Source organism: Dipodomys ordii, unplaced genomic scaffold (assembly GCF_000151885.1).
Source record: "Dipodomys ordii isolate 6190 unplaced genomic scaffold, Dord_2.0 Scaffold9, whole genome shotgun sequence".
Taxonomy (NCBI): domain Eukaryota; kingdom Metazoa; phylum Chordata; class Mammalia; order Rodentia; family Heteromyidae; genus Dipodomys; species Dipodomys ordii.
The window spans coordinates 8,180,683-8,194,180 of NW_012267225.1; the positions used below are offsets into that span (position 1 = coordinate 8,180,683).

At 42.8% G+C, this 13,498-nt stretch overlaps 1 protein-coding gene across 1 annotated transcript in view; it reads right to left on the reverse strand.

Moving 5' to 3' along the window:
• Mtr (5-methyltetrahydrofolate-homocysteine methyltransferase) overlaps positions 1-13,498 on the reverse strand; it is a 63,207-nt gene that overhangs the window by 43,548 nt on the left and 6,161 nt on the right. Inside the window, exons 3-8 of the mRNA XM_013009380.1 lie at positions 10,050-10,139; positions 9,083-9,152; positions 7,450-7,542; positions 5,585-5,691; positions 3,044-3,103; positions 2,426-2,520 (exon numbers count right to left, since the gene is read on the reverse strand). Coding sequence (XP_012864834.1) covers positions 2,426-2,520; positions 3,044-3,103; positions 5,585-5,691; positions 7,450-7,542; positions 9,083-9,152; positions 10,050-10,139 — 515 coding nt within the window. The remainder of the gene's footprint in view (positions 1-2,425; positions 2,521-3,043; positions 3,104-5,584; positions 5,692-7,449; positions 7,543-9,082; positions 9,153-10,049; positions 10,140-13,498) is intronic.

Sequence of the window (13,498 nt, forward strand, 5' to 3'; positions counted from 1 at the left end):
CTCCATCGCAAATCAATCACACCAATGATCCTAGCTACAAGGAGGCAAAGGTCCTCTTCATGTCCAAAGCTTGCTGCAGGCAAAAATCACATGAAAATAACAAACGCAAAAGAAAAGCTGAGAGTGTGGCTCAAGTGGGGGAGTGCTACACGGCAAGCAGTAGGCTCTCATCCAAACCCCAACACCAACAAAAGTGAGTAACAGAATACAAAGAAAATACGTAAGCCACAAGAAAACAATATGTCTAATATTAAAAAGTGAAAAATGTAAAACACCTCACTAAAACAAAACCAAAATGCACACACACACACACACACACACACACACACACACACACACACACACACACACAGATGGCAAAAAACATATGAAAAGCTTTTCCATAGCCTGAAAATTAAAATGAGTTCTCACTACACCCCTGCTAGCACAACTAAACCCAGAACAGTGGAAAACAAATGCCGGGACATGGCACGACATGTGTTCTCACCCTGTGCTGCTGGAGAACTAAAAAGGCAAGGCTACTTTGAAAGACAGACTGCTGGTTTCTTTCAGAATTAAATTCCTACCAAATGATCAGCAGTCATGCTCATTGCTATTTACGTAAGCAAGCTAAAATCATGTCTGTACAAAAGACTACACACAAATGGTCACAGCACTTTATTTCATAGGTGAACACCGTGAATGTGAAAACAGTGGTACATATGAAGAACAGAATATCACTCAAAGCTTTAAAAAGAAAGCGCTATAAAAATGCTAAAAAGGGCTGAAAACGTGGCTTAGTGGTAGAGTGTTTGCCTAGCATGCATGAAGCTCTAGGTTCAATTCCTCAGTATGACATAAAAAGAAAAAGCTGGAAGTGGTGCTGTGGCTCAAGTGGTAGAGTACTAGCCTTAAGCAAAAGCAGCTCAGGGACAGACAGTGCCCAGGCCCTGAGTATAAGCCCCAGGACTGGCCAAAAATAAATAAATAAATTTATATTGCTAAATGAAAAGAAAATGCCAACCTGAAAAGGATATATACTGTACAATTACAACTACACCCCAATTCTTTAAAAAAAGCAAAACTCTAGGATTAGCTGCCAGCAGGCAAGAAAAAAAGGAGAAACCAGCAGAGCCTATGAGATTCTCAGGGCAATACAATTTTAATTATCAGTTGTCAAAACTCATGAAGACACTCAGGCTTCAGTTACACAGCACTCTGGTGGTTCTTATTGTAACAAATAACCATCAAGGTACATGATAATAATACAGAAAGTGGATGGAGAGGGGCAGGAGCTAAGTAGGTGTGAGTGGAGACCCACTGTACTTTTTCCTCAAATGTTCTGTAAATCTGAAACTGATCTCCAGTAGGTCTGACATTGTGTCCCAATGCCACACTGGAGCAACTCAAGTCAGACTGGCAGGCCCAGTGTGTGGGAAGCCTCCAGCGCTCCAGAACACTTACTGAGCTGAGCTCCATGCCTAATCTCATCTTGTCACTTAACCTTTTCCCTCATCTTGTCACCTAGAATCAGTATGTGTCAAAAAAAAAAAAAAACCTGAAAGATTCTGTACATCATTATCACTAGAAAAGATGTTTGAGCTTTCCCACACTTCATATCAGTGCTTAGGTGATTTCAGTTCTCATCTGTTGAGTGAATAAAATAATGCCCACTTGACTCTCAGGTTTTACTGAAGTACAACTACAACATGACATTTGGAAATGTCCTCTCAACTATTCAGCTCTCAAACTGACATGAACTCGCTCTGCTACACACAATCTGTCTCTGGAACTAGCGAACTCCAGAGATTGCTTAAATGTACCTATTCCACAGACCCATTTCTGAATCCTCCCCCACTACGCCTTTGAATGGCCAAGTTTTCTTCATTCTTCTGCAAAGCACTTTATGTTTTTTATTTTAACCTGTTTATTTATTTGCCAGTATTCCAGGACATGGCAGGACTTCAATAAGTAATAACAATAATATAGAGCTCCATCCTGTTGTTCTTTGTTTATATGTTTTACGATAATCACAAACAAGTAAGCAATAGTTTCTTTTTTTTTGGGGGGGGGGGAGGAGTCCGGTCATGGGGCCTGAACTCTGGGCCTGGGCTCTTCAGCTCGAGGCTAGCGCTCTACCACTTGAGCCACAGCACCACTTTTGGCTTTTTTCTTTTTGCTTATGTGGTGCTGAGGAATCGAACCCAGGGCCTCATGCATGCAAAGCAAGCACTCTACCACTGAGCCACCCTACCAGCCCGAGCAATAGTTTCTTAAACATTTACATATCTATCTTTCACATATTGTTTGATGCCTCTACCTGCCCCTAGTTAATCAGGCTAAGAGATAAAAAGTTGAGTTTCAGAAGTCTTACTTTATTCCAACCTAGGATGCTTCTGGTTGCCCCATAAATAGGGATATGCAACACAAAGGCAGAGGTACTCACCACAGGGGATCTGCATGAGACACACTGATGACAAAGGCCTCTCCCGTCTGTCCAGAGAGAGTCCGCCCGCTCTTATCAACAATGGTCCCTGAGATCTGAATTAACACAGCAAGTCAATAATGCAGTCTTGAGAATTCAGCATTAGAGATGAAATGGACACAATGACATTCTTTGTTCCTTCACCAGGAAGAGACCCTTGTTGCATCTCATACAACGCCCATGCACTGATGTTCTGTCCTCACTGAGCAGTCTTAGGATGCTCACACAGATCTGCTCATTGGGTGAGTGAACTGGTGTCTGGGGTCTTCAGCATCTGGTATTAATCAGCATGCAGGGTCACTCCTGCGTGGCGCTAACCAGACCAGGCCTTTAAGCTTTTGGATTCAGACAGGCTTTTTTTAGACAGTCTGCCTTCTCCCAACCATCACCTCTGGATTCATTTCCTTGCCTTACCAGAGGGGAGTTTGTTTTCGACCAGAAGCGGTGTTAGGAAGTTACAAAAAATGGTATCTAGAAGGTATTACCATTCTACTATTCCAGGAGCTGAGGAGGTAGCTAGACTCAAAATAGCAATTATTAATAAAACAAAATTTACCAAGCAAACATTTTAGAACTTACAAAAATAGGCCGGGGAGCATAATCCTCTTCAAAAAGATTCTGGAGTGCAAACAAAGCTGCCTGCCGGGGAAAAAAGGAAGAACATCCTTAGTTCCAAGAAAACATCCATGGTCAGTCCACTACTCAATACAGCGCATCCTTTTCAGTAAGATATACACAGAACTCTCCACAGTGAAGGAAAGTAACTTCCCTATAATGCATAACAGCGAGCTTCTTTCTCAAGTGTAATACTTGATAATACATATTGAAACACATGCTTGGAGCCAGGCACTAGTAGCTCCTACCTGCAATCCTAGCAATCAGGAGGCTGAGATGCAGAGATCACAGTTTGAAGCCAGCCCAAGAACAAAAGTCCAAGAGAAAAGAACTTTCATCGCCAAAATAATCAGCAAATAAACAGAGCAGGAGGTTTGGCTCCAGTGGTAGAGCGCCAGCTGAACAAGCAAGCCAAGCAGGCACAAGTGTGAACTCCAGTACTGGTTAAAAAAAAGAGTTCACTAAGAACTAGCACTTCCTCTGCAGAAGAGCTCCAGGCTGGTGTCTCTTTCCTCCCTCCATCAAAACTAAAAACAAAGAAGAACCTTCCTCCCTGCCTTGTCTTTCCACACGGGCGGTGATGCATAGACCAACAGTGTGTATCACCGGGGAACATAGTAAGCTTGAATTGCATCTTAAAGCCACGAACTCCACATCACTGTGCTAGCCACACCGTGTTCTAAGTTCTGGGTAATAAATAGCGCTTCTCTTTCATCATATTATTTCCCGACTCAATGTTGTGTATTTGTTTCCACAATTAATTTTTTGAAATCAGGATACAACTTATCATTAGTATATACAGTCCCTGTGATAGTGTTCTTTCCTTTGTCTGAACTCAGGCTGAGGCCTCAAGCTTACCAATTAGATGCTCTACCATTTTAGTATGCCCCTAAGCCCAGACAGTGGGTTTTATTGAATGTAAACTTATTAAATTGATGATATCAAAATTTCCATTTTAGAGCTAAAGTCTTCTAAGTCTTATGGGAAAACCACCACAAAAGTATAGCCAAACAAGTTGGGAGGAGGAGGGGGGAAGGAAGTGAGCTGGAAGGAACCATGGCTGGGTGCCATTGGCTCATACCTGTAATCCTAGCTGCTCAGGAGACTGAGATCTGAGGATCATGGTTCAAAGCCAGCTGGGGGAAGGAAAATGTATGAGACTCTCATCTCCAATTAAGCACTAATGGGCTCAAGTGGTAGAGCACTAGCCTTGATCAAAAAAGCTCAGGGACAGTGCTCAGGATCAGGGTTCAAGCCCCAAAATGGGTACCAAAGGAGGAAAGAAAGTAACTACACTAAGTACCTACTCAGACATATTCTACACATGCTGAGACTAGATTGAATGGACTCAAATCTACCTCGACAGGCAGATAACTAACTTCCTACCAAAAATAGTATATCTCTACTCCATTTCTCACTCCAAAATAAATTGCACATATCATGAGGAAAACTACTATATAAAAAAACTGTCTGCCAAACATTTTAAAACTTAATGAAAACATAAAGTTTAAACCAAATTTTTAAAATTCAATAGCTCTTTTACACGTTAAGAACTGAACCCAGAGCCTTCTGCAATAAAATATATTTACTGTTTTATTCTCGTTCTTCTTACTTCTGTTGCTTTATACTTGTTTCTTTTTTTGAAGATGATCTCACTGTGCAGCCCAGGCTGGTCTCAAATTCATGACCCTCCTGCTTCAGCCTCCCAAGTACAGGTATTACAGACATGTCCACCACACCCAGCTACCCCTCTCATTACTCAAGTAATACATAATACAATACTAGGGGTCTTTTCAAATGAGTATCTGAATCTCAGTTCCTTAGTAAAGGACTCAATTTTTTTTAATCCAATAGAAAAACATAGGCCATAAATCACAGAAAAAGAAATACAAATGGATCTAAAACTAAAGAAAGAAGTTCAATTTCATCAATGGTAAGAAAATACAAGTTAAATCTGTAGTGGTTTTTTACCTGTCAGACTGGAAGAGTAAAAAAAAATTCTTTCCATTTGCAAAACCATACCTTGTAATACATATCTGTGCAAGCACGTTTACTTTTCAACGCACTCGCCATGCACCTTTGTACTTAAGTAAGGAATGCAAGCACACACAGACACGTGCATGTGCACACACATCTGAATGGACTCTCCATTCAGATCTCCAAACTGGTAACAACTGAAAAAAGTAAGATACCCAAGTACTAGAGGAAGGTATACTTACTATATATAATTCTCCCACATACTTATGAACCTTTAAACATTGGAATCATGAATACTGTGTACTCATCTATGAAAAGATTTACCTTCATAATGAGAAAACATTTTCAAAAAGCTCAAAACAGTTTTGCTGAATTTTACTTATTTACACGGGCCTTGTTTAAAATTTTCAAGACAAACAGGTGCAAGCAGAGAAAATGCATCTGGCATTGGTCAGGACCCTGTCCTGTCACTAAGCTATGGACTCCTCCCAGCCGGTCCAGCCTCATCCTTTATCCTCCCTAACTCACCTTCGCATTGGCAGTGTCAAAAATCGTTTCAACAAGCAGGATGTCAACTCCCCCATCCAGAAGTCCTCGAGCCTGCTCTTGGTACGCTTCAACGAGCTCATCAAATGCTGTAAGAATAAGTCACGCCAAGCACATCAGGGCTCCATAGTCTCTGCCAGTGCCAGATCACGACACACACACACACACACACACACACACACACACACACGCACGCACACACGGAACACAGCCACAGTAAAGGCTGGTCAAATGACCTTCCTCCATGTCTGAGATGGGAGTAGAAGGCATGTCTACCTCTTGAACCATGCACTTGACTTCTCAACATATATATCTCAATACATCATTCTGCCCATAAATCGCATTTGGGGGTATATGTTTTATGTGTGAAGTTGGAACCTCACTATACACAGCTCAAGCTGGTTTTGACTTCCTGCCTCAGCCTCCCAAGTACTGGGATTACAGGCATGCACCTCCCTCCAAGTTTTCCAAAGAGTATGTTAACCAGCCAGTGAAGGGGTGGGTGGAGACACATTATTTGCATACATGGGGCTGATTGTAGGTTTCTCAGTGGTGAAAGCCCCAGTCCTGTGGGCTCTGTCCTGCCCTATACCAACTCCACAAGAGGGGGCCTCTCCCACAGGGGATTTTGTCCTAACCAAAAGCCTTCTCTGACTCTGAGGTGAAGTGTTTGTTACAAACGTCTGTGCTATGTCCACCTGAGAAGTGAGGCCTCACCCCAGTCTGTCTCCAACTCAAAAAGAAAAGCTGCTCAGGCGTGTCCACAGAGGAAACTGAAGCACTCATTTATGCTGGGGTGTGGCCCACACCCACAGCCGAGCGGGGAGGGCAGCGGCCCAGTCTCATCAGGACAGAGGAGTGTGGGCCACACATGGGGCTGGAAGAGCCCCTGTGGGGAAGGAGGATGCGGGCAGCGTGCAGAGCTCCAGAAATGAACCCACCAGCTGCGCTGGCCAACCTGCCTGTCTCCACGAGGCCTCCACCACACGCGGGGTCATTGCTCAGCACCAGAGCTCTCGTTCTTCGTTTTTTAAAGTCTTCTTATGAGAAATTTACCTGAATGCCTATACACTTTACCAAATCTCAGCAAATATGTTTATACATGCTAGTATATAATCTTTATAGTACAAATATGTTTACCTGGTTTGGGCTGCATTCGAAAAAATTAACTGGGAAATACAATACGCTGTTTTATAGTAGACCAAAAGCTGGTGTCCAAATTTACTTTTCACTTTTAAACATCATTTCTTTTGTTTTACTTATTACTTTTTTTGTTTTGGGAGATAGTGTCTCTCTCACTGTATACCTTAAGCTTGTCTGGAACTCCCAATCCTCCTGGCTTTGCCTCCCAAGTGCTGAGATTATAGACATGCATCACCGCACCCATCATTATTTTAATTAGTTTTAAGAAGCATCTGCTAGGCACAAGTGGCTCACACCTGTAATCCTAACTACTTTAGGAGGCTGAGATCTGAAGATCAAGGTTCACAGCCATCCTGGGCAGGAAAGTCTGTGAAGACTCTTATCTCCAATTAAGCACCAAAAAAGCCAGAAGTGCAGCTGTGGCTCAAGTGGCAACCGTACTAGCCTTAAGCAGAAAATCTCAGAGACCCCAGGTCCTGAGTTCAAGCCCCAGGACTGGCACCAAAAAAAAAAAAAAAAGAATGAAAAAAAGCACTGATATATCACTTCACCATAACCATCTAAAAGCAAGGTCAAGGAAGAATAATAACAAAAGACAATACCACAACATCCCTTAATCAGATCCTGCTTCTGGATCCATATCACATATTAGCACTGCTGAGGCCCACGTCCACGCTCCCTGATTATATGGGATAAATACTCACTGATATTCCTATAATCTGGTCTTTCCACAGATGGAGACACGGACAGGGTCTTATTAGTTGGACCCAAAGCTCCTGCCACAAACCTCTTGATACCTTTGGAAAAAGGAGAGAAAGCATGAGATCTCTAAGTTGTTCAAATATGTTATAAATTTAAAAAGCTTTAAGATTTTTTTTCTAGATCACGAGGCTATCCCTAATCCTTTGCCTACAACCCAGAAATGCAAAAAGCATCTGAAAGCCCTGTTTTGTTCTGAATCATATGACAACAGAACTTGATTTCTAATGAATAAAAGCCTATTCGTTCCTTTATGTCATTTCATGAGATAACTCAGATTCTGCAATATATAGTTTGTTATATAATTCCCCAGATTTCACTGGGGAAATCATGTACTATGGGGGACATGTGAATGTCATCACCAAGCCAATCCAAGAAAACTCAATTCTCCCTCCTCTCATTTCAAAGGGCTTTTCTGCATGTGAGTAAAAGCCTGCAATTCCAGTATGAAGCAGACCAGAGGTTGCCTTAATAACCCCTATATCACATTGTCTCTAGGCTAGAGTCAAAGTACCTGTAAAATGTCATGGGAAATTGAGTTCACTTGCATAGAACAGCATAAACCAGGAGTACTATTGCTAATTAGCTATGGTGATTTTTACCCACTCAATACCCCAGGGTCTGCTTTCCAATTAAACTGGAGAAGACTACCAACTAGTTGGTAACCCAGTTTGTGACCAGGCTAAAGGCCAAGTAGTCTTCATCTTCCCCAATGTTAAACAAGATGTAAGGATAAGAAAAATACCATTGTTTGGGATAATTCATTACTTTGTCAACCTGCCTCTCAGGTGGACTGCAGTCTACACATTTGTATGGATTTAAATTTCATCTCTCAGCAACATAACTGTAAATTGCTTTTGTTCTTCATTAGCATGTTCAGCTAACTTCTTAACAATTTTGCTTTACATGTTTCGCATGGGCAATAACCATATTTCCACATCTTTAAGGGACTCCTTGTTATTTATTCTATACCTTTCCTTCTCTCAGAATCTATCCACTAGTGCCCAGTGTTCTGATGGCAGCCAGCCAGGATGAAAGTTATTTCAGGAACTGCTTTTCATGTCCAGCAAGACTGACACTAATGCCATACTCCTCCTGTGAGCAGGGCCTTCAAGGTCATTGCAAATACACAGGAGGAAACACTTGAAAGGCCATCTATGCCAAAATAAGAAGTAGCTTTAGAAGAACATGATCAAACATCCTAATGAAAACCGTAATAATCAACTCAGCCAGCTGCTACGTTAATCACCCAATAATGTGCTTTCAAAGGGAGAAAAATCATTTTAGCTCTGAATACTCTGAGAAGTCATGGATCTAACTACAAACTCAGGGAATTAGTTACAAGGACCAGAAGATAAAAGAGGTGGCCCTGAGTCCAAAGCCCACGTCACCCGAGGGAGATGATAAACAATTCATTATGCCACTGCTGAGAAGTAACCTGATAACAAGTCAAATACAGTATTTGCAGCAGCTCCTGAGCCATGGGGCATAACAGGAGAAAGCACCTATAATACATAGCAGGGAACATCAGAGGTGCCACATTATAACTCAAGGCATGACGTGTACAATGTCCCTTACCTGTCTGGAGTGTTACCTCCTCTGCTGCTTTTCTGGCCACGTGTGCAGAGCATTTGTTCATCCGGTAGGCCTAGCACATCAACCACAAATGTTAGTTTGTCCTGTTTTTTCTCCATGCAAACTAAGGAATCAACAACCATCTAATATTTAGTTGTATTCAGCAAGGAAATGTCAAGTGAATTCATCTGAAGACTGAGTGCAATATTAGCCAGGAAGCCCTATCAGTTGCCCAACTTTGAAAGGCATCTGGGAATGGAAATTCATCCCTGGCAACTGCTTTTGGGGCCTTCTCACAAACACCAAGTAGCTGGCAAAGAGAACAGCCTCTAGACATCTTATAAGTCACAAAACAAGCTAACACAGTCAAATACTGTAAACTAAGAAAGAAAGAGTATAGTGGAAAAAAAGCCACAGGCTTCTGAGGCCGAGACCTGAGATCTAGGACTAGCTCTGCCATCACCTAACTAGCCAGTCAGTTCCCACCACAATGGCCCTGACCTGGCTCTCCCTGCTTCACTGTACAATGCTACAGTGGTTCTGAACCCTCCAACAGTCCACAGTTACCCTGGACAGGAAAATCCATGAGACTCATCTCTAATTATCCACCAACAAGAGAGAAGTGGAGGTGTGACTCAAGTGGTAGATCACCAGCCTTGAGCAAAAAAACTAAGCAAGAATGTGAGAGCCTGAGTTCAAGCCTCAGTACTGACACACACACACAAAAAAACCCTACAGCTTAACAAGTATTTTTTTTTAATTTGGCTATTACTTGTCCATAAAAGCCAGTTATAAAATGAATAGGTTACTGTGCACATAAGCAGCAAAGATTGAAAGCATTACCCTGTCTCCTCATAAACAAAGAAAGTGCACATCAGCTGACTGCTCTCGGAAGGTTTTATCACTAGCTCCCTCCAAAACAACAAGTTCTTATAAGCAACACAGAAATGGGGAAAAAGGAAATGCTCACCAAGTGTTCAAGGCCATAGTCAGCTTGGGCAATGCTAGTACTGCTGAAAGTATTTGTTTCAATGATATCTGCTCCAGCCAACAAGTACTCCTGCAACAAGAAGAGACAGCACATTTCCAGTCCTGCCCTCCAACAATAAACTCATTCTTTCCTCACCATCACCACCAACCATCTCTGACCACTTACCCAGAGTCACACAGTACACTTGAGGCTGGAATGATTACACAGCAAGACATGCAATTTAAATTCACTAAGAGTTAACACATTAGGGTTAAGATCCTTTGACTCCTTTGAAGTCATACAGGTCATTTTACAAGCAGCCGTGGCTATTGGCGTGACCGTGGAAGGCCTCATCTCTGACATGTGGCTCATCTTGGGAACTCATTACCTTACCTTCTCTTTCAGCACAACCTGATCTTCCAGAATCCCACATTCTGCCCTGTTTTAAAGCCCACACTCGCACTGCTCCTTGAGCTTGAGGACTTGTCGTTACTGCCCTTCCTGTTTGAAACCCGTCTTCCAGGTTTCACTCTTTACCAGCACAACCTCAATCTGATTGGCACCTGGGGCCTCTTAAGCCTCTCAGTTTCTAACAGTAAATAAATTCAACCTTTCCTAAGCTGGCACGTGATGACTACAGAAGGGATGAGAAATTTTTAAAAAAGAAAAAAAAAAAAAACAAGAAAAGCACACTTAATAGTCAGTCACAAACATCCTCAAAATCATCAACACAGAGATAACTAAACCTACTCATTTTATTAACTGTTGTGTCAGCTTAAAACACACTGTGTAGGGCTGGGAATGTGGCTTAGTGGTAGAGTGCTTGCCTAGCATGCATAAAGCCCTGGGTTTCATTCCTCAGTACCACATAAACAGAAAAAGCCAGAAGGGTGGTGTGGCTCAAGTGGTAGAGTGCTAGTCTTGAGCAAAAGAAGCTCAGGGACAGTGCCCAGGCCCTGAGTTCAAGCCCCAGGTCTGGAAAAAAAAAATTGTGTCTTACTATTGACATAGTAAGCCTTTCCCAAATACTACTGAGCAGAAAAACAAAATAAATAAAATAAAACACGATGATCATTAAATTTACAACATAAATATACAAACAGTACTGTGACCTTTCTATAAGCCTCAGTACTAGTATGCATACATAAATGCACATCAAAAGAACCTAGAAAAACAAACACCCACCAATAGTGCCCATGGGGGATAGCGGGCGGAAACAGCAACTTAGAGTAGTCAGATGGGAATTTATTCTTATATATGAGCTTTGTTTTACAAGAATGAATTCATTAAAATTGCAATTTAGTTTTCTTTGGGTGCCAGTCCTAGGGCTTGAAGACTGGCATCTACCACTTGACTGGAGCTCTACCACTTGAGCAACATCTCCACTTCCAGCCTTTTGCAGGTTAATTAGAGATTAGAGTCTCGTGGACTGTCCTGCCCAGGCTGACTTAAACCATGATCATCAGAGCGCAGCTTTCTGAGAAGCTGGGAATACAGGTGTAAGGCAACAGCACGCGGCTTCCATTTAATTTTCCATTGATACTGCAGTTTGAACTCAGGGCCTCACGCCTGGACACAGTCCACCTAGGTTAAGCTTCTCAGGAGCTAGAATGACATCACCCCACTGGAGAAGACCTCAAGGACTTGCTCTTGCCCAGGCTAACACTGAACCTTGATCCCAACCATCTCAGGCTCCCACGTGACTAGGACTACAAGCCACTGGAGCTCAACAAAACTTAATGTATAAAAAAAGAGAGAGAGAGAGCAAGCACTAGTCACTCAGCAGGCAAGTGGCAACCCAGCAGCTGAATCCCAGCTAGATCTTCTGGTGTCCTCCTAAGTGACGGTCGTACGCATCACGTTGCCTGAGCTAACTTCTACAGTAGGAAAGTATCCAGACGCCACTTGTCTTTCCTCAAAGCCCAGTCACCAGCCTGAGACCTCATCACTTATGTGCAAAATGTTAACAGCTCATATCTAAACTTTCTACCTCCTCTCATTCCAAGCCATTCTACACATGGCTGACAGATTAATCCTCTGAAAAGCACAACTGTGTTTATTATTTCCCCACCATTTCCCTTAGTCTTTAAAAAAAAAAAAAAAAAGTCCAGGCTACTGTCTCTTGCCCACTCATAGATGTTTGGCTTTCATCCCTGCAGCTTTGTGCACGACTGCCTAACCAGCTTTCTTATCTCCACTTTAAATACAACGAATATGGCCTGCCTTCTCAATGAATGCACAAAACTCCCAGAACTGAACGACCCGACGACTCCTACCAATTGCTGTGTCTTTCCCCAGAGATAGCACCGTTAGTGTTGATCTTCCCAGATCCTTTCACTAGGGTCTCTCTGTTCACAGAGCTGCAGAGACTCACACCAGATCCTTGGGAATGGCAATGATAGGAAAACAGCAAGTACACAGCCCCCATCACACAAGACAAATGCTAGAGCAGAAGAGGGAGTGACTCAGGGAGGGACTGGCTCATTACTGGGGGATCCTGGAAGGCTTCCTAGTGAAAGGATGTGTGACCTGTGGAATGAGTTGATGCTGACAGGGAAACGGGGTGAGCGCGAATCAAGAGCATGTATTCCTAAAACTCTCCAGCACTAGTGCTGCCTGCCCAGCCGGCCGCATGCCCTCAGGCCCCATGCTTCTGTACACCTTCACTGACACACCCATGTTTCCCAACAACTACTTACTACTGCTCTTACTAAGCCTTAAAGTCTTTGAGGAAATGGAATACAGCCACTTCATCTTTGCTTCCTTGCCCACTGAGCACAAAATTAGGCCAGTATCAGCCTGTAATACAAACTTTGAAGTATGAAAATGAAAACTGGGCTTTTAAAAAAAAAAATCCAAACCAGGTGCCAGTGGCTCATGTCTGTGAACTTAGCTAGTCCAGAGGTTAAGCCCCTGGAAGACGGAGGTTCAAATCAGCCTGGGCAGAAAAGTCCAAAAGACTCTATCTCCAACACCTACTATGTATATGGCTTTTGTGCTAAGTGCTAGAGATAGAAGGTGTAGACCTGGGTTGGACCAACCTTCATACACTAACTACACAAATTTTAAAAAGCAGTTAAGCAGCCACATGCTGGTGGCTCACACAGTTCAAAGCCAGCCTGGGCAGAAAAGTCTGTGAAACTCTTATCTCCAATTAACCACCAGAAAACCTGGAAACAGAGCTGTGGCTCACAGCAGTAGCCTTGAGCAAAAAAATCTCAGGGACAGTACCCAGGCCCTGAATTTAAGCCCCATGACTGACAAACAAACAACAACAACAACAACAAAAAGCAAAGCAGGCACTGGTGGCTCACACCTGTAGTCCTAGCTCCTCAGGAGGCTGAGAGCTGAGGATCGCAGTTCAAAGGCAGCCTGGGCAGGAAAGTCTAGACTCTTTATCTCCAATTAACCAGAAAACCGGAAGTGGTGCTGTGGATCAAGTGGTAGAG